Source organism: Macrobrachium rosenbergii, chromosome 12 (genome assembly GCF_040412425.1).
Source record: "Macrobrachium rosenbergii isolate ZJJX-2024 chromosome 12, ASM4041242v1, whole genome shotgun sequence".
In the NCBI taxonomy this organism is placed as follows: Eukaryota; Metazoa; Arthropoda; class Malacostraca; order Decapoda; family Palaemonidae; genus Macrobrachium; species Macrobrachium rosenbergii.
The window spans coordinates 23,868,001-23,889,851 of record NC_089752.1 but is presented as its reverse complement, the minus strand read 5'-3'; the positions used below and the strand labels follow the sequence as shown (position 1 = coordinate 23,889,851).

The following is a 21,851-nucleotide window of genomic DNA, read 5'->3' as shown; positions in this document are numbered from 1 at the left end:
CTTCCCCAAAGCAATTCATGATTCTCAAACATGACCAAAATAAAACAAAACAAAAAATTTAACTCGGTTGCACCAAGATACCTCAACGTTGTTACCTAAAACTTAATGTCACGGAGCTTCCAGCTAATTATTATTTTGATCTCGACATAGCTAATTAGTAAACAGGATCTAACTCTCAAGGACTTGATCGAATTAAGCATCACATTAACCACACGCGAGGGAGACTCAGCCAGGCGGGGTAACCACAAGTAGCACATAGCACTTAAGGGGGACACTTCACTGCGGCGAGGGATAAATATAAGGCCTGTCCTTCCATCCTCGTTATTCTAGGACAAGAACCTCGAAGGAAAGGAAGGATGAAGGTGTCCGTGGTTGCGATAGTTCTGTTCGTCTTCGGGGGATTAGGATACGTCTGTCCTACAGACACCATCTACGGTCCTAACTTCTTTGCCAGTAGGTAGCCTTCGTGGATTGCTAAGTAACGTCGAGCTAAGTTGATTTTCAGCGCGATGGATATGTTCACTCTTTCACTGTATCCCTTTCACAGTTCTATCACTGTATCCCCCTTTCGCACATTCATCAGTGTGTCCCCCTTTAGCACATTCATCACTGTGTCCCCTTCACAGCTCTACCACTGTATCCCTCTTTCGCACATTCATCACTGTATCCCCTTCACAGCTCTATCAATCTATCCCCTTTCGCACATCCATCACTGCATCCCATTCACAGCTCTATCACGGTATCCCTCTTTCGCACATCCATCACTGTATCCCCATTCACAGCTATATCGCGGTATCCCTCTTTCGCACATTCATCACTGCATCCCAATTCACAGCTCTATCACGGTATCCCTCTTTCGCACATCCATCACTGTATCCCCCTCACAGCTCTATCACGGTATCCCTCTTTCGCACATTCATCACTGTGTCCCCCTCACAGCTCTATCACTGTACCCCCTTTCGCACACCCATCACTGTATCCCCGTCGCACCTCCATCACTGTATCCCCTTTCGCACATCCATTACTGCATCCCCTTCACAGCTCTATCACGGTATCCCTCTTTAGCACATCCATCCCACTGTGTCCCATTTGCAGTTATATCACTGTATCCCATTTCGCACATCCATCATTGTATCCCCCTTCACAGCTCTATCACGGTATCCCTCTTTCGCACATCCATCCCACTGTGTCCCCTTTACAGTTGTATCACTGTATCCCCTTTCGCACATCCATCAGCGTATCCCCTTCGCACCTCTATCACTGTATCCCCCTACGCACATCCATCACTGCATCCTCTTCACAGCTCTGTAACAGTATCCCTCTTTAGCACATCAATAACTGTATCCCGTCACAACTCTATCATGGTATCTCTATTTCGCACATTCATCCCTGTATCCCCTTCGCACCTCTATCACTGTATCCCCATTTGTGCATCCATCACTGCATCCCATTCACAGCTCTATCACTGTACCCCTATTTCACACATTCACCACTGTATCCGTTCACACATCCATCACTGCATCCCCTTCACAACTTTATCACGGTATCCATCTTTCGCACATCCATCACTGTATCCCATTCACAGCTCTATCACGGTATCCCTCTTTCGCACATCCATCACTGTATCCCCATCACAGCTCTATCACGGTATCCCTCTTTCGCACATCAATCGCTGTATCCCCATTCGCAGCTCTATCACGGTATCCTCTTTCGCACATTCATCACTGTATCCCCTTCGCACCTCTATCACTGTATCCATTACTGCATCCCATTCACAGCTCTATCACTGTACCCCTCTTTCGCACATTCATCAATGTATCCCTTCGCATCTCTATCACTGTATCCCCCTTTCGCACATCCATCACGGCATCCCCCTTCACAGCATCCATCTTTCGCACATTCATCACTGTATCCACATCACAGCTCTACCACTGTATCCCTCTTTCGCACATCCATCACTGTATCCCCTTCCAGGCCTCTTGATAAAGCTTCCCTCTCCGCATCTCCCTCAAAAGATCCCCCTAAACGAATACCACTCCACTTATCTCTTGAAGTCTCCCCCCAGCCCCTACTTTTTTGTGAAACGCTTTCCCCTCCTATAAAGTGTCTTCTTTATCACACTCAGTGTCTTCCAAAACCCACGCCTCATCCCTCTACTTTGCAATGTCAGTTTATTTATTTTTTTTTTATCTTGACCGCCTCAGATGCGTAAATAAATAAAGGTTAACGGCTAATGTTTACGAAAGTTTTTAAATGTCATTACCGCATTCGGATAAGATTATGTCCTTACAGTTTCGGAAGAAATATCACGGTACTGAACTTGAGATGATCTCCCGTTGAATAACTGACTGAATGACTGAATACTCCAAGTCTGAGGACTGGTGTTTGAACAGCATAGAGTAATCCACATATAAATCAAATTATTATTGAAAACCAATATAGAGTAAGCTCGTTTTAAATCCCCTCACTAACTGATGTCGAAGAAAGATATTATTGTTATTATTATTATATGCTTGTGTCATTGTGTACTGTACATTAAATGATGAACAAGAATAAAGTGCAGGTCAGTTTTAAAAACCTCCGCTGTTTGAACTCGAAGGAAATATTGTTTATTAATCACTACAGAAGCGGTAATGATCATAATGATTATTATTATTATTATTATTATAACGCTTGGTTTTTAATATGGAATCGCAATGGCAGTCTATTTCAACATCACATCATTTCCCCCTTTTTTCTTGAAAAGGCTCCAGGTCGATCATTAGCATAATCACCATTAATTTTTAATTAATAAGCAAATATTCATCCAGCTCCTAAAACGTACCTGTAATATCACTGCTATTATATAAATCTTATTAAGCAACTGGACGCTCTTAATGTTAATTACAAATCGTTCTGCTTTTGATCGTGAGTGGTCCTTTATTATATCATTTAGACCTCTGCATGAGATTACACATCGAGAGAGAGAGAGAGAGAGAGAGAGAGAGAGAGAGAGAGAGAGAGAGAGAGAGAGAGAGAGAGAGAGAGAGATTTTGTCTAAAAATATAGCGGCAAATTTTTTTAATATATCCTTGAAAACGCAAAACAAAAACTATCAAACTGAGAACCATTACAGCCATGTCACGCAGAAACGAGAGAGTAATTTTACAATACAAGCCATAACGACTTTAATATTTTCAATCACACACCAGTAAACTTCATTTCTCAGACGTCTCTTTGTTGGATCAGCTTCGTAATCGTCTGCTTTTTCCCATTTCAGTTTTTGAGATCCCTGTTATATCTTCAAATTAACATTTCTCAAATTTTATCAAGATTCCTCAAATTACGCTTTGTCAGTTTCATGAAAATCTTTCCTCTCTCGTTTTCATTCGTCTCTGTGCTCCGCGTTTTCAATATGATATTACTCTTCCAATATTCGTTAATAAAAAAATATTTCATAATTAGCCTTTGCACTCTTTGAATACGCAACTGAGTAAGCAATAATCATTTACTGAGGTGACTCTACAGCCGCTTGGTTTAAGTTCAGTTTGCAAGAGGTCGGCTGAACTTCCGTGTTCACGGAACAGTCAATTACAACGAAGAAAAAACTTAATTATTTATCCCAAAGATGTTCTGTCTGATAGGCTTTCTTTCAATTAAAATTTAATTACAAAAAAATGAGTTTGAACATCAATTATTTTATTTATAAAGAAAATCTTTTCGTAAAAAGTGATCCAGTTTTTAACACTGCTATTTAGACTTCAAATACGAGCATAAGCTCACTGGCAGCTCTGTTGATATTCCCTAAGCGTTACAAACTATGAAAACATCACGAAGAAATGTAATCTCGCTGTTCGTCTTCCAGAAACACTTGCCTATAAATTTCCTCTTTATTTGTAATCTATTTGTTTTTTACCGAAAATACTCGTTAAGCCGGTCAAAGACACTGGTTCGGTCACTCGTCCCTGCTTCAAAATCCAGACTCAGAATTTTTTAAACATTGCTTTAAAATTCAGACCCAGAATTTTTTTTTTTACCTTGGTTTAAAATTAAACCCCACAATTCTTTTAACCTTGTTTTGAAATCTAGTTAGAATTTTTTTTTACCGTGCTACAAAATTCCAGCCCAGAATTTTTTTTATCTTGCTTTAAAATTCAGTCCCAGAATTTGTTTAGCCATGTCACAGCAGGTTCTCTTATGAGATGAAAAGACGGATTTATCTCCTGGAAACTTACAACAGTACAACTACCGCACCTTATTGAGTTTCTAACACTTACCATTGAGAGACGAATAAATAAGGAGCAAATCACTAACATTTAAAGCCACAACAGGTATTGCACAGAACACTACGAAAGTCTGTCAACCTCAGAGGAGGAACATTTTCACCAAATGTTTATATCTTGCGCATTAAGAGATCCCGTCCCACTTTTTTCCCAGTAATATTTTCGCAATCCAGTGAAATCATTTGGTTTTGAAGCTGCGGTCACGTACGATAACAAAATTCATCTATGAAATACCTGTATTCATGATTTGGCTCTCAGTTTTGATTTTGATAAATGATAGTCCGAAATGAAATCTGTTAAAATGCTTCGTCATAACGTCGACAGGATTATTAAAATGGAAAATTAGCTTTCAATACACACAAAACTTCAATTCAAAGATCAGGCTTTTATCCAACAATTCAGACATCGCTAATGCAAAATCATTTGCTATTTCAGAACGAGAGAGAGAGAGAGAGAGAGAGAGAGAGAGAGAGAGAGAGAGAGAGAGAGAGAGAGAGAGAGAGTTAACCGCATATAACCCGAGACTTCAGGATGTTTGTGAGAAATAAGAACCCCTTTCCTAGTAATGATAGAATTGTTTTGTCGAAATTGTGGCAAATTTCTTTTTCCACTGAATGGTTTGAAGTCAAAATTACTCTACATAATCATACTAACCACCAGTCCACTTCATGAATGCACTCGTTTTCAGAGTATACGTAAACACAATGATTTTCTGCAATCTCGTCTTCACTTACAGGGTAACGCCAGATAACGACATCATCAATCACTAAATCAATTCCATGATTAGACTTATTTTTTCTTTTATCAAATCTGTCGGCTGTATTCAGTGACACTTTTTCAGAATGCTCAATGGCGAAAGTGATCTTCGTTGTGAGATTAATCTAAGCCTTAAGCCAACACCGGTTCTTGCTTGTAAGAGCAGCCCGTAAAAATGTTAGATCACGTTTTCCAAAGAAGTGCGTAGTTGCGTCCGTATGACTGACGCAATGTGCAGTTAAACTAGTAACTGGTGAGTGACTGCGGTTCGTTCTCTCTCTCTCTCTCTCTCTCTCTCTCTCTCTCTCTCAAGAAATCCATTATAATGTGTGCGTAACATTTTAATGGCATGTGATGAGAAATATTCTTTAACTTTAATTTTTTTGTTTCGAATTTCAGCTAAGGATCTCCTGAGCTACCAAAAACCGCTTTCGATTATATTCAAACTGAATCGGCATGCACAGTGCAGTTGTATTGTAAGCAGGGCGCCATTTATATGTATATAAAAAACTCTTAGACTGAACGCCAATTACCACATTCATTCTACATATCAATTATTCGGCATAAAATGACCACACAGGCATTACCAAACGCTCTTATCTTGCATTGCGTTACAATTCCTTGGACTATGTTTTCTAACCGTCATTCAGAATTTGACCCACAATCAATATCGCTATGTATTTTGCTTTAATTTTTAGACGGTAACTGAAGGAGAAGTTCCTCTGTTGAACAGCAGAGACTACATAACTGTATGGACACAGATAAGACCTGAGACAATACGACAGTTTGTTGGAGTTTCTGTTCCAGCCGTTATGAAATTTTAGAATGACCATTCCAAGTTAATGTACAGTAATTGAATCGTTAGAATGGATAAGCTCAATATATGTAAATCTTCTTTTTATTATTATTATCATTAATCAGGTTCACACGAGTTTTATTCTTTAGTCTAATCCTTTCTCACTGACTGACGACAACTCTCAGATATTTAATAAGGCCTGAAAGACGTTGTCTATTTCGCAGTCTAAACTACTGAAAAATTGTACAATTATTTCGATTAGCTATTGTTATCGTGCTTAACCTCTCTCAAAATATCATGCTATTACAGGAATCTTTTAGACTTGTAAACGACAGGGAAGAGCTGCAGCAGCGGTTAAGAAAGAATTTTCATTCCGCGGGAAAAACCGCGCGTTTCACAATGCCATACCAGACAGCGCTTATTTCACCAAAACTGATTTAAAGTCTATAATGCAGTGTGTGTTATTTTTCCCTGCGAAAATGAATGATCTCATTTTCAACATTACGGAGCTATTTCATCAAGTGAAACGCAGTTCTTGCAGACTTGCAATACGTGCACTTTAATTGCAGAGAGAGAGAGAGAGAGAGAGAGAGAGAGAGAGAGAGAGAGAGATGCACTGTAAACTTATCGAGCTCTTGGTTAATGGCTAACCTCTGATAACGTTAATTATGTCAAAACTACTTCGTACCTTTCTGCCACGTTTAACTATGACCACTCTAAGGTTAGCATTTATAAACTCCGTTAGTATCCTTTAATTCTATCCCAATTTCAAATTAAGAATAAGAATAAAGATTTCCTGACAAAACTTAAAAATAAAACACCCGGAAACTACCCAACGTCTGGTTTTACAGAGGTCAGTTCATAATTATTACAGTTGTGATAAAATATCTTGAATAACTGGAACCTCGACCTTGAGCACGATGCCTTGATTTAGGAACTTTAGAACAAAAGCCAGAGACAAACAATACGATGTTGAAAACGGTGAAGGAATAAAAGTAATAGCGCCGACTGCTTTCATGACAGCTACGGGAGAACAATTAGAGAGTTCGAATTGAGCGGGACTGAAAATGTGGTTCATAGCCTCCATCGATACCTACAGCTGTACGTACATCGACATTTGTTATTATCATCGTTATTCATTCAATTGAAGTGCGCATAAATGGCAATAGCCAAACATCGACTGGCTTGCTACACCAGGTAATGCAAAATACAAAGGCCATTTGGGAAACAAATCAGAGCAACTGAATATATAGAGTCAATAAAGAGGAGTGTGACAAAGGATATGCCCAGTGCTTGCTGCAATCGTTGAAAGAAATCATACGTTCAACAGGACCAAGTTAGTGGGGGGGGGACTTCGAAAAAAATGTATATGTGACTAGCAACAAGCAAGTACCCACGGGGAAAAACTAGCAACAAGGAAATACCCATGGGGAAAATCAAAGTTCAAAGTGAAAGCAATTCTACATAAAATACAATCATAACGAGTTATCAACTGAGAAATGAGCATACTTCCCCGAGGTTCGGCAATAAGTGGGCCACATGTTTTCATAGGCAACTGCTTTATTACAATGGGAATCATAACGAAGCGTTTAAGAATGCATTATGTTATATATCTTAAATAATCAGGAATTTCACAAGTAAAAGCGCTCTGCATAAACAGCATTAGAGACAGCATGAAGTGGAATTCTTGATACAGTCATCTCAGCTGGAATTTGTCAACTACTTTGCTCTAAGAGTCCGTACAGGACTTGGACACAGCTCTGGAAGTAAATATACTGTATCTGAACCCATTTTATATTGTATCAGGATACTGAATCGCCATCATCTGAACGACAACGGTACTTTTACTTTATAAAAAGACACGTCATTTACACAAGTAAGTGCAGTGCTTAAGTTACTGAATGTATTTCGAATGACATGATACAACGATGAGTCAAATTTTGCACGAAAGCAAACTAATAACAAGCTTTTAGTATATAGGCTCTCAGTTGCTTGTTATGGACTGCAAGGGACATCAACAATGAGGCTAAATATCTACAAATTCTGTCCATATAAAATTAAATGTTTTTAGCAAGAGACATTTCTTCGCTTATGGTAGTATATTGTCTACATCGCAAACCGATATATTGCTTAAATCGACTTGTTCACCCCGCATGGTGGTCCACTGATCAATTAGTGAACATGCGAGCCGTTCTAAACGAATGGTAAACCATTTGCGAGAAGCGAAAACAATGCAAGTGAAATGTTCAATCCCGAAGTAAAATTAAAGGATTTACGGATCTCTATGTTCGATTTAACTTTAAAATAAACAGTCGATTAACTGTAAATGCATGGGAATGTTGACTTTGTAACTACGGAACTGATAGTTACATTATAGGCAGAAGAGCTATTATTGCTCAATAGAACTGTAGCAAACTGAAGGTAAAGTACATGAACTATAGTCAACTGAAGCAAACTGCAGATATCTTAATATAACTGTGAGCATTCTCGGTGAGATGTAGGTATCATAAAGGCGACCGTAGGAATTCTAAGTATTATATAAGCAAATTATAATGCATCCAATTTCCAACCACTTATGATTGTTTCCCATGTTAAGTTCCATTAGAATATGTGCAAACACTATTGTTGATTATCGCAAACAGATCACGGGTTCCTTGTTTTAATTCGCTTCAGTCATATATATGAATCGCTATAAGGCCAGACGTATGATGGCAAATTAACTTTCTTTAAATAATCTTTAAATAACAGATTAAAATATCTAATATGACCTGAAACACTGTGGAAACATTTCCTAGAAAACACTTTCCAGTTTAGACGAGTAAGAGCAAAATCTGTCTAGGCTGAATATTATTTATACCTAATACAATAATATTCTAGCAAGTTGCTGTAATGAAAAGGAGGTTGAATACGTTATATGCACCTTGGGGTGTCGTTCCTAAGAAATGGGTTATATGCCATGCCGTAATTATAACAGACTCTAAGAGAGAGAGAGAGAGAGATACAATAACGTATATTTGACTGGTTCATAGTGAAATACATTAAGTCAGCAGACCTATAAAACATTAACTTTCAAAAACTAAATAAAAACAAAACAATGCCAAATCTCTTAATTTACTTCCAAGATGGAATAACGTAAAAAAATCTCATATTTTAATTACGACGTTTAATTCTGAACTACGATTCTTAACTTATCATCTCAAACAGTGCCAAAGTCACCCTCACTGTCACTTTCACCATCGTTACCACGATTTTATTTTCTATTACAGAAGCCATCTGTGAGAAGTCCCCTCTTGGATTCAAAACCTGCCTGAAAAGGGTAAGTATCAGCTAAATTAGCCAATAGCCTTTCAATTTTTAATTGACAGAGAAATGTTCATAAAGAATAATAATAACGACAACTGGAATGAACACTTCAGCACTTATCATGCAAGATGTAATTCTGATAATATATTTATCATGTAAATCCTTTCGCGGGAGTAATTTCACCTACCATAGTCCTATACTACTTTCTTTCCTTCTAATCTTTCGGAAAAAATGCACATACAAATGGTCGGAAGTTTGAAGATGATTAGCTGAATGTATTAAGTCTCAAACCATGTTTATATTTCATATATATATATATTATTAAACCATCCAAATTTCTCCCTAAAAACATTCGTGGTGTCTCTTAGTAATACTACCGTGATGCTGAAAATGTGCTCATGAGTCCAAATGTAAAAAGCAAGCCGGCGAAGTCAAGGTCTTAAAATGGGCTAAGGATACGCACTAGTTCATTCAAGACATATTTTCCATAGACTTTAACGCAAATAAGAACAAAATCGCACTAAGTATTGGACGAAACGTTAAACTATCAACATTTTCTGAAGACTAGAGTTTACTCAAACCTTGGAATTGATGAAAATTACGATGTGGAAACTTGCATGAGGTAAAAAAAAAAAAAAAAACAGCGACCGTTATAGCTTACTATCGCATTCAACAGCTGCTGCGGCTCTGCCTAGTTCCTCAAATTAGAACAATAACGTTTCCCTGTGGTTTTCACGATAATCACAGGTTCATAAGAAAAGATACTAGTTGATAAGGAAACTCGCCTTTCATTTCGTTTTCTGTTAAACCAAGACAAATATACACATACGAGTATAAACATAAGCTAAGAATCAAAATACCCATATCGTCGTGGGAATTCATCTTTGTTAGTTGACCGGCTACAGAGCAAACGCAGTGGTGTAGCTGGCATTCCATCAGTTGGGGGTGGCCCAATGCAGCCAAGATATTTTTTTTGAGGGGGCCAAAGAAAATTACACAAAACTAATGTACCAACTCTATAATTAGTAAAATATACTATTCTCGAAGGTATATATCCATGTGAATGAGGGAAAATAATAGTATTAGTAATTAGTATACCTGCTTTTGAAATTACAGAGCTCAATTTTCAATTAATTTTCAACTCTTACTATATGCAAATGTATCAGACACAGTAAGGGTTAAAGTTTTAGCTACAAAGGAATTTCAACTTGGGGGGCCAGTAGGGGGGCTATGCATCTGATGGGGGGACCCGGGCCCCCTCTGGCACCCACATAGCGACGCCACTGCACGTCTTAAAATGTAAGTCTCTGCGGTATTGGTCTTGAGCAGTAATACATTTTTTTATTTTAAAAAATATGACAGACGTTACATTATAATACAGAAAGCGATTTTCTTTAATGCCTTGGGAAACAGGATAGGCCTGGGTTACTGTGCTAATTGTCAGTCAATGGAAAACTAGCTACTTCGGCGGCATTGGTAAATTATTTACTTTGGACTTCCGAACACATTTTTGCCACTCAGATCTTTGGCAATAATGACAGACAAAACATATTTTTGTGAGAAAAACCGGTGTTATCAACGAAGCTTTCATCTGAATTACCAGCTTACCAAGCAATGTTTTATGAAATATAACGAAGCAATAAGAGCATGTTACATTCAACCAATCATCAAGATGCCGATAACTGGATACATTTTTGCCAGAATAAAAAAAAAAAACAAATGTGTGTGTTATATGAGAGAGAGAGCATTTGAATATTTCTTATCATTCAGAGTCCATGTGAAGTAATGAAGTCTTTTTGTCCCTTTACAAGGCTTGAAAGCACAGAGACCTTATGATGATAAAACATTTTCACATGAGGGCTTAATCGTTTTTGTTTGTTATGTATAGGCCTCCCAACATCTTTGAGGGTGTTCATATGTTTACAAGTGTCTGGTGTTTTCTGAATTTGGCTTTACATGCAAATATATATATATATATATATATATATATATATATATATATATATATATATATATATATATATATATATATATATATTTTCTGAATTTGGCTTTACATGCAAATATATATATATATATATATATATATATATATATATATATATATATATATATATATATATATATATATATTTGCATGTAAAGCCAGAATTCAGAAAACACCAGACACTTGTAAACATATGAACACCCTCAAAGATGTTGGGAGGCCTATACATAACAAACAAACGATTAAGCCCTCATGAAAATAAGTTTTACATCATATTGGGTCTCTGTGCTTTCAAACATGCTAGAGAGAGTAATGTACAAAAGGCACTACAGAGGGTTGGCAGAGACTCACATAGCCTACACATTGGATGCTAACGGTAGAGTAACGACCTAATTACTGACTTGATTTCGATATTTGAGGAAGTGTATATGACGATATTGAAAAAAACTACAAGATTGCAATGGCTTGTCTTGTATTAAAATAATGCATGATAAGAAAACCCCAAAGATGAGGGTGTCACCCCCCATGAACTAGCATAGGCCTAAGCTTCATGGCACCGGATTGGCCTGAGTTACAGCCTAAATAGGCATAGTGACGACTCAATGGACAAGAACAAAACAAGAAATTGACCAAACATTGTGAGTAAAGCACTGGTGTTAATTTAACCAGACAAAGAGAAATGTTACACCTACGCTTCAGAAACCTAGGCAAACTTATGGAAGAGATTAGGTTCCAGATTAAACTCGATACACATTATACATGTATGACTATCTAAATGTGAAAAAGTTAAACAGGTCTTGCAAGAGCATGGGTAATATGCGGTAATTTACCTAGATAACATCAAGCTTTAGAGACTGAAACAGACTACTACTATATACAGCACTCTATATCAGTACTGTAGCTTGTTTTAAAATAGTGTTCTCATCAGGATAAAATTTCAGAGCATCATAACATAGCAGTAACAAATATCTATATCCAATATAAACATCAAGGCCAAAATCCATTTGAAGAGATTTTGATGCAAAATGTTTAGGAAGGCTTAGGCACTTATATTTTTCTATAATGTAATAGCTGGGACGTGTTCTAGCCAACAAAATCTTTACACGTTGACAGTGTGAATTTCCTGAATTTTTTATGGACACCAGTTTTCCATTCTTGCTAGACTTCCTGACTTCACTTACAAAGTGGATGTGTCATTGTGTTGAGTGCAAATCACGAATTCATAAACAGTTATGAAATTTTTACATGGAAACAACAACATTTTAAACGATCACTATCCAAATTTTTATAATTTCACTTTGGTAACTTGCATCACAATACAGTAAGTTGGAGGCGATGATGATAAAGCAGTTTTCAATGAAACTAATAAGTCTTAAAAAGTGTTTAAGCTACATTTTAAGGGAAACCATATGTTCAACATTCCTATCTGACTTGAAGAATTACACTTCACATATCACCGTAACTGCTGCAAATAACCTCGACCTCACTAAAACAACTGAGAAATCTATCAACCAGCTTGTAAATTTATAGTCAGAATTCCAGAGGCCTTATTGTGATTTATGAAGATCAGGTGGTAGCCCAAATAGTAAAGAGTCAGCCCTCTTTACTTATTCTGACAACATAAATATAACCACAAGCCCAATGTCAGGAAATGATGGTTAGGAATAACTAATACTGTACATACTTAGGGTAGGTTAAGGGGGTCCAAGAGACACAGCCAGGTATGACCTAGCTTCCTCAGTTTGGTATAGTTAGGATGCAAATTATAATTTACAAAGCTCTAGGTCAGGTTAGGTTGCAAGACTAGTCAAACAGGATCCAACAACCTACATTAGGTTAGGTTAAATGTATCCATCACGTTACACTTGCCAAATCTCTGTGCTTTAAAATCCATTTTGTGATTGTTACCAAATGTTTACATATGAACCTTGCATTTTGCAATTGCTTATCTTATAATTTGCACTCTTAGCACAATTCACTAACTTTGACACTCCCCCACCCAAAAGCCATGGTTTGTCATTTGAGCCACTTCATATTATTAGATATCCAGTATATATAGGTAGAGGAAATACAAAAACAAGTGTTTGGCACAAATGATAAAAAATACCAAAAATAACTTGAGACCTAAAAAAATTTGATAAGAATCCTAAAAAACTTAATAAGCAACCAACAAATATATGGTTCATAACTACAGTGAGAAATTATTTATATATATATATATATATATATATATATATATATATATATATATATATATATATATATATATATATATTAACCCCATTCTCTGATAGAAGTAAAGTTCTAGGACAGAAACTGGGCCAGCTAAGCCTAAACTATTGTAAAAGTAATTTTAACCTAGCCTACTTTGGACTAGCATTTGATTAGATTAGCCTATGACCATAGCCAAGAAGGATGGGTAGGGTATGGAATCTGGTACCAAAGCTTGGCTTTGCATTTGGTGACTTAAGTTTCTTGAAAACAGTGCACTTAAACAACAAATTATGTTTTACCAAGTTTTCCTTCAGTTTGACCTTTTGGAGTCGCCCTGATGAAACATTTAGTAAAAGTTTCCTTTAGGGGAGAACTCACCTCCAAATCACAATCTAGCTCATGTAATTTATAATCAGTTAACTCATTACTGGTATTTTTGCTATCGTCACAATTAATAAGGTCACTGTTGTCAAGGTTAATTTATAGGAAAATGCCCCAGGCCAAGAGGTATTGAAGCCAACCAATATAAGTGATGCTGTTTCTAATTATATTCAAGTGAAATTTAATTTAAAAAAAAAAAGTTTTCAAAACTGTAGCAAATGATGGAAAGTACGAGTACATTTCACGCGTGTTTGCTTGGCCTAACAGGTTAACATTTCACGCGTTTGCTTGGCCTAACATGTTAACATTTCAAGCGTGTCTGCTTGGCCTTACAGGTTAACATTTCACGCGTGTTTGCTTGGCCTAACAGGTTAACATTTCACGCGTTTGCTTGGCCTAACATGTTAACATTTCAAGCGTGTCTGCTTGGCCTTACAGGTTAACATTTCACGTGTTTGCTTGGCTTAACAGGTTAACATTTCACGCGTTTGCTTGACCTAACAGGTTAACATTTCACGCGTGTTTGCTTGGCCTAACAGGTCAACATTTCACGCGTGTTTGCTTGGCCTTACAGGTTAACATTTCAATGTGCTTTCCTCTTGGCCTAACAGGTTAAATATTTCACGCGTGTTTGTTTTGGCCTAACAGGTTAACATTTCACGCGCGTTTGCTTGGCCTAACATGTTAACATTTCTGCCGTGTCTGCTTGGCCTTACAGGTTAACATTTCACGTTTTGCTTATTTAACAGGTTAACATTTCACGCTGCTTGCTTGACCTAACAGGTTAACATTTCAATGCGTTTGTTTGGCCTAACAGGTTAACATTTCAGCGCCAGGCCTTACAGGTTAACATTTCACGCGTTTCCTTGGCCTAACAGGTTAACATTTCACGCGTGTTTGCTTGGCCTAACAGGTTAACATTTCACGCGTGTTTGCTAGGCCTTACAGGTTAACATTTCACGCGTTTCCTTGGCCTAACAGGTTAACATTTCACGCGTGTTTACTTGGCCTAACAGGTTGACCACGTGCAGGTGGGAAGGAGGACGAGTTGGGTTACTCAAAACTTGGAATAAAAAGGCAATAAAATATGGGGGGAGGGGCGAGATAAATTGGAGTAAGAACTTGGGTTAGAATACAGAGAAGAGGGTTAATGAACAAATGTACCCCCGAATAAATATGAAATGAAGGAACACCTACTTAGTTCATCTCAGACTTATTAGGCTAGCTTAATTCTTGTTCATCCTGCTCTTCCGGTTGATCTTAATTCATACCTCCCATATATGTATATCTGATTTACTGTCCTATCAGATACATGGGATCATTCACCGCATTTTGAAACAATCAAACTTTACAACACTGTCACCCGAATTTGTTTAGCCTAAAGACAGACTATTTTGTTTACAAAGATCTGGTATGAGTTCTTTGGTAATATGTCTTCTTTTCAACTGGCGGTAAGATTCGAGGATTCTATTATTTTTATACCTTAATCTGTATTTTTCCAGACTTTAGCATTGTTTTTCTTCTTCGGATTATCTTTGAACTTTGTTAATCTTCCTTAATTCGTGTTCATTTTGTGTTGCGATTCAGTTTCACTTTGTTTTCATTTCATATGCAGGAACAAAAGTTATCCTAATTTCTAGTATTATGATAGCATGCTGTTCATAACTCTCACTTAGCGAGTTTTACCACGAAAACGAAAAACAAAAATTTTTCAAAAAGTCATTCAAGAAAGTAGTTCCTGATTCTTGTATTATCATCGATTCTTTTTTGATCTCTGAATATTTATATACATGCTGACCAGAATTGCATTTTTCGTGTAATGCATACATTTAATCTTTACATTTATTAAAGTGCATCGCGCCTGTCATTAGAATGCAAGGACTCAGATTTTTTAATAAGAAAATTTTTTACAAAATATAGTCGACGATGTGAAGTAATACCTTATATATTTGTATTTCGAAATATTGCTTAAAGAATGAATGGCGTGAGTGGAAAGGTGGTATGGAGGTATTTACGAGTAATATATATTTGCAGGTACATTGGCATCTAAGCCATGGTTAAAGATTATATTTATATATACACAGACACGCTATTTACACACAGTATATATATATATATATATATATATATATATAAATATATATGATGTTAATGCCAGAAATGTACTATGATAAAGAAATTAAGAGAAACGAAGAGATTATCGAAGAGAATACTTTTAAAATAAGTCAGGCAAAGTAAGAAAAAAACTTTTAGGTATGTTGATTATATTTCGGATTAATTCATTCTCAGTCAAATTTGAACTTAGCGACGACCCATTTATTGAAAGTTTTCATGAAAGATACAGGATCGTCCCTTTGAAAAGTACAGTTCACACACATGCCTAATGAGATATATTTTTTCTATTCTGTAAGTTATGTTAATGTGAATTTTATACGCATATTATATATATACATATATACTGTTATATATATATATATACATATATAATGTATATATATATATATATATATATATATATATATATATATATATATATATATATGTATATATATATATAATGTGTGTGTATAAAATTCAAATGTTTATGTTTACATAATAGAAAAATATATCTCATTAAGCACGTGTGTGGACTGTACTTTCCAGAAATTTAGGGACGATCCTATTAATCCTTTCGCATGAAAACTGCAATAAATGGGTTGTCGCTGGTTCAAATTTGACTGAGAATGAACCAATCCATAATGTAATCAACATAACTAAAAGTTTTTTTCTTACTTTGCCTGACTTATTTTAAAAGTATTTCCTTCAATAATCTCTTCGTTTCTCTTAGCTTCTTTATCCTAATACATTTCTGGCATTAAAATCATAATTCGTTACACGAATCTGTGAAAGCTTTTTACAACAGCTAGTCATTCGCCTTTTAGGCTCGTTACATATGAAGTTCTATAATAGTTAAAGTTAAAGTCCTCCTGCGCCTCTGTAGGCTCATAGGGCAGGCGCTGATCTGTTCTTAGGCCGACAGCCAGTGAGGGACAGGTCCCAATGCCTATGACACGTAATAATAATAATAATAATAATAATAATAATAATAATAATAATAATAATTCACATGCAATCATTACAGGCTGACCTCTGCCGGAACGCCTTCTCCCCATCGACCTTATCTGAATTCCGGGATGCTGCCGAGAAATGCACTCAAATAATTGGCGCCGTTATGCCAGAAGGTATGTACAGAATCATCAGTCACCGGAGAATCTCAAAAGAAAGGTCTCTTGCAAGCTATTCGTTCTCATGGCTCCTCAGGCATTCTGTTGATAGGACCTTATTAACTGCAGTTTGACCTGGTATTTGTTCCAGTGAATCTTGGAATATTCAGAAGTTCTTACTGCCTTCGGTTGGGCTTAAAGCTGTTCTTTGTTTTGTTTTCGTCCTTTTTCTTTCTAATGATAAATTAGGGGTTTCAAAGTTCAAGCTAGACCACTCTTGGGTGAACAGCGTCAGTAATTAATTAACTCCTATCTTGCTTAATTGGTTCCGTTTTAACTGAAGGGAATCTAAAAAAAAAATATGCAAGGAATTCGATCACTTTGTTGGTTGATGTCAACTTTTTATTTTCATTTTTCCTTGGAACTGTTCCTTTTGATCTTAATTCGTATTTCCCTCTTTTTTTTTTTTATTCGTTTTACCTGTTAGAGACTCCAAATTTCAATGGCGTCTCAGAAGAAAAAACCTTTACCTACAATGAACACTCAAGCTATTTCGACTTCCATTAACTTCAGTTTGATCCTTTCTCTCCCCTTTTAAATAAGCTTGAAAAGCAAAGCCCAGGTAAGGAAAATTCTTAACGTCACCTTTGTTCGTGTAACGTTCCATCTTTCTAAAAGGAAATGAATTGTATCTCAGGTCTCAAATACCTTTCTAATTCACTTCCAGAGGTTCACCCTTATGTTGCAATCCAAATTTTTACTGGTTTTGAGATCCTGTTGGTTTTTCCAGTCTTTTTCAAACCTGAAATCTTAATTGCCCCACAGTGATTTTGTTTAGTCATGTGCAAGCAGATATACTAAGGCAATGAATATACATGGCCAGGTGAACTTGCAGGTGTACTGAAATTCGAAGCTCCATTTCAAGTCCTACTGATTCAGACAGATGTAAATTACATATCTGTGTCATATATCCAAGAGAAAAGGCCAAGAAAGTTGGCAAACAAGACCGGAATACTTGATTCCACAGGTGAGTCTGTTAACTTCTGCTTTTAAATTGGTTTCTGTAACGAATTTGTAAGTCGAGATCTGTTCTCCTGTGCTGTTGAGATCAGAATTACGATATCAGTGGTAACTATTGTCAGTATTTCAGAGGCAGACATTTAAAACATGATAAAAAGAGGCACTTAGTCAGTTCAACATACTGTCAACGTTAATAGACACGGACCACTGATATATAATAAAAACAACAACAGCAAAAGCAAATTCATATTTTTTCTGAGATATCTGATGTCTCTTTGTTTATAAAGTAGTCCGCCTTTCACCGAGCCTTGCAAGTTGGACTTGTCAAGGGAGACACAAAGGAGCCAGTCACCCAGTGAAGAGAGAGAGAGAGAGAGAGAGAGAAGAGAGAGAGAGAGAGAGAGAGAGAGAGAGAGAGAGAGAGGAAGAGGAAGAATTAGGGAGGGGAGAAAGTTTAAGAGAAAGAAGAAAGGTCAGGAGTTTTCGTAATTGCTCTTTTCGTTGACTACTTGAGGCTTTTCGAGCCTCATTCAAAGCAGCGTTGGCAACCAGTGCTGCCAATACATTTAAAAAAACTAAAACTGGCGACACTCATGTTGAACTGCTGCCAACATTCATTTCCAACAATGAAAGGACTACTGTAAATTAAGGAATGGAAACGACGAAGCTACGCTTTGTGTATGTTATCATGCAACATTTGAACAGTTGTGTGAACGTATTGTTTCTTTGTATCAACGTAAAACATCAAGGTAACAATTGAATCAAACATTAGATTTGTTCTAAAAGAAAAACACCGCGTTTACTTTTCGAATTGCTCCTCGTTCCTTCATTTTTACGTCACGTTCAATTACCTTGATTGTCAGGTCACGCCCTCTGGTTTTCTTCCGCTTTTCAACACTGTCACTGAATAATTCCAGTTCATATTTCTTACTCCAGACAGGACCTAAAAATGGTCTAGTTCTCTTTACTCTTAATATACTGTGTTGCTTTACTTGTTGATTTCAATATTGTTATTTTCCAGTATTTGCAGTATCACCCATTAGCCATGATTACCTCTACTTTTGGACTTGCTGTAGCTCCAAGGTATAGCGTCGTTACTATTAGAGAAAAGTCAACGATGGTTCGAATTTTTTGCATTCTCAGTCTATTTCTCTGCTTAATCATTTATATATTCATTTATTTAGAGACGTTTTGCGTATGTGTATAATTTAGTGCCGTCATGAAAGTGAACCTTGAGCTTTATTTTTACAACAATAGTCTCTCTCTCTCTCTCTCTCTCTCTCTCTCTCTCTCTCTCTCTCTCTCTCTCTCTCACACACACACACACACACACATACTTACGGTCTGTCTGTCTTCCAGCCTCTCTGGCTTTCAGTTAACTATCAGGTACATAACTCACCACTTAAGTCAACAGAGGCTGAGCAATTTTTTAAGGGAGTGTGATTAAGGCATTCCTCCTCGTTGGGAACCGAACCCTGTCTCCTGCTAGTAAAGCTGAACGAAAGCACCTCATTCATCTTCTTGACGCTGTATCAAGGACCTGTATGAAATGGAAAACTCTCAGAGCCTCGTAACTACCTCTTACGTCTACTTATCAGACTTGCCAGCAGTAAATACACCCCGCATCTTTTACACATGCTGCATAACGCATCTTCTTTCACATACACTCGCAGCTTGTATATTACAGTCGTCCCGTACGGTAGTAAGTTGCACTGGCTATGTAGGAACCGACATCTCTGTTGACCATACCCAAAGGGTGAGGCAATTTCGGTTTAAGGGATGCAACCTAACCAGATCCTAACCTAACCTATCATAGGGTGCAGCGTCTTTCCTGACTCGACCCACGGTTTTGCCCTCCCCTTCGGTCACTCTGTTGATATATTAATAAATGAATATCAAATAGTAGTATCAGATGCATGGAGAGATAGGTTTGGAGTAGTCGGTTTGTAGGTAAATTTCCGTTCTCACACTTGAAGCACAATTTTCTTCTTGAATTTCCGTTTTCACACTTAAAGCATAATTACTTTCTTCTTGAATGTCCAAATTCACGTTTAAAGCTTAATTATTTTCTTGCATCCATAACAGTTGGAGAAGCGTTCGTACTTGTGAAGGACAATTCAACTACTGACCTTGTGCAAGCAATACTGGCGGACCCCAGCCTCTGGGCAGATTACATGTCGTGCATAACTTCAACCAATCACGTAAGTTTGTTTACTACTTAATGTTGTTTACAGATTATTAAAAAATTTTCAATAGACATTATGGATTAAAAGTTAGATGCTGAATATGAAGTCAAAGTATTAAACATATTATTTTTTTTATGTTTATCTATTATTGACCCTTTCTACCAGAAAAGACTAAATAATAAATATCATAATGTTATACTCATTAAGGATGAGGAAAAAATATTGCGAATGCGCAACCATTCATTCTTACATTTTTTTCAGTCATGAATCAATTTTGAGACAGTGACGTACGATATTAAATGACATCAAAAGGACAGAAATGAGCTCTAAGTGAGAGACCAACCTACTTTGAAAAGCTGTCCTTCGCAGCGTCCTTGACAACGCCAAATCTTTTCGTCGATTCGTCGGCAATTCTCTCTGTGGCGTGTTTATAATCACCCAGACTGATTAACCTGGAATCCCCTTCATTTCTAAGTCGATGTGTGTCCGGGGAATTAACCCAATTTCCTTCTATTCGCCAGGGATGGCTAAACGGAGACGCCGAAGTTGTGGGCGTGCCAGGAGGAATGCGGGCGTGGCTGGAGGCCTGGGCGGGAGTGAGGATTGGATCTGAGGAGCATGACCTGCTGCAGGACGTAATAACTGCCATACAAGAATGCCCAGAGGAAACGGTAGGTCTTCATTAATGTCTTTCCACTTCTGGCAATTTTGTTAATAAGCTAGACAGGAAAAGGTCCGGGGTTAATTACCCGTTCTCCTTTCCTCCTCTTCTTTCTTGGGGACGTGGAGAGATGGGATGTCAACAGCACCGTTAAGATCTATGGCATGAATGGATAACAAATGTAAATGAATAGTTCTGTTGTCGTTAGTCTCATCCTCATAAATAAGTTGTCCCATTATATAAATGAGTAAGATGACTCGGGTTTTCTTCAATTAATCTTAATATATCGGACGAACCCTTACGGAAAATGGAAAAGGGAAAGGAAAATCATCGTTACGTACGACAGGATGTTTTCCTTTTGATTCCATTAATTTCTTAGGAAAAAAATGACTGAGAAGGACTTTTTTTTTTTCAGGATGCCGCTCTGACTACATGCCTTGTGCGTGCCTGCGTCAAGGTTTAAGGAGACCAAATGCTTTGATTATCATCTTCTTCGAGTGGATTGCCCTTCCTGGAGACTAAAATGGAATCTCTAACAGAAGGAGGTTTGATTTCAGAACACATAGACAAAAAATTTTTCTCATTAACTCTGTTATCAAGTTATTTGGATTGTAGGTCCCGTTGCTAGGTAACCAATTGGTTCTTAGCCACGTAAAATAAGTCTAATCCTTCGGGCCAGCCCTAGGAGAGCTGTTAATCAGCTCAGTGGTCTGGTTAAACTTAACTTGTTCTCTGGGACCAATAGACTGTGAAATGTGGAGACTAAAATTGAATTTCTAATAGAAGATTTTATTTCAAACACACATTTTCACGTTTGCAAAAGAAAAAAAAAATTAATTAACAAAAAAAGTTACAACAATAAGGCCACTAACTCACTATCCAGGAAAATGATTTAGCTCCTAAGAACGACAAATTGTTTATATTAAAGTTTTTTCACATCTTTACATGACCTTAAGCAATAAGTGTAATTTTCCTCTTGCATATTGTTTCATGCAAGCTATATATAGGCAAGATTAGTTTTGGAATACTGTACGCATATGTAAAAAAAAATAAGTCTTCGGTATTTCTGATTTTCCTAAAAA

General features: G+C 37.0%; 1 protein-coding gene and 1 long non-coding RNA gene across 3 annotated transcripts in view; one reads left to right on the top strand and one right to left on the bottom strand.

Annotated features, from left to right (window-relative positions):
- Positions 1-15,119, bottom strand: part of LOC136844446 (uncharacterized) — a 62,345-nt gene extending 47,226 nt beyond the window's left edge. For both annotated transcript variants that reach the window (XR_010854884.1, XR_010854883.1), the window contains exon 1: positions 14,897-15,119. This is a non-coding gene — a long non-coding RNA (uncharacterized lncRNA). The remainder of the gene's footprint in view (positions 1-14,896) is intronic.
- LOC136844445 (uncharacterized) lies at positions 87-21,401 on the top strand. Its single transcript, XM_067113691.1, has 6 exons — positions 87-453; positions 9,081-9,130; positions 16,821-16,920; positions 20,008-20,123; positions 20,630-20,779; positions 21,185-21,401. Exons 1-6 carry the CDS (start codon positions 357-359, stop codon positions 21,230-21,232), a joined length of 561 nt encoding a protein of 186 aa, XP_066969792.1. The 5' UTR covers positions 87-356; the 3' UTR covers positions 21,233-21,401.
- The last annotated feature ends 450 nt before the right edge of the window (positions 21,402-21,851 follow it).

Coding starts and splice junctions, on each gene's coding strand:
- LOC136844445 (XM_067113691.1), top strand. CDS start 357: ATGAAGGTGTCCGTGGTTGCGATAGTTCTGTTCGTCTTCGGGGGATTA. Junction 9,131..16,820: donor TCAAAACCTGCCTGAAAAGG/GTAAGTATCAGC, acceptor CAATCATTACAG/GCTGACCTCTGCCGGAACGC. Junction 20,780..21,184: donor AAGAATGCCCAGAGGAAACG/GTAGGTCTTCAT, acceptor TTTTTTTTTCAG/GATGCCGCTCTGACTACATG.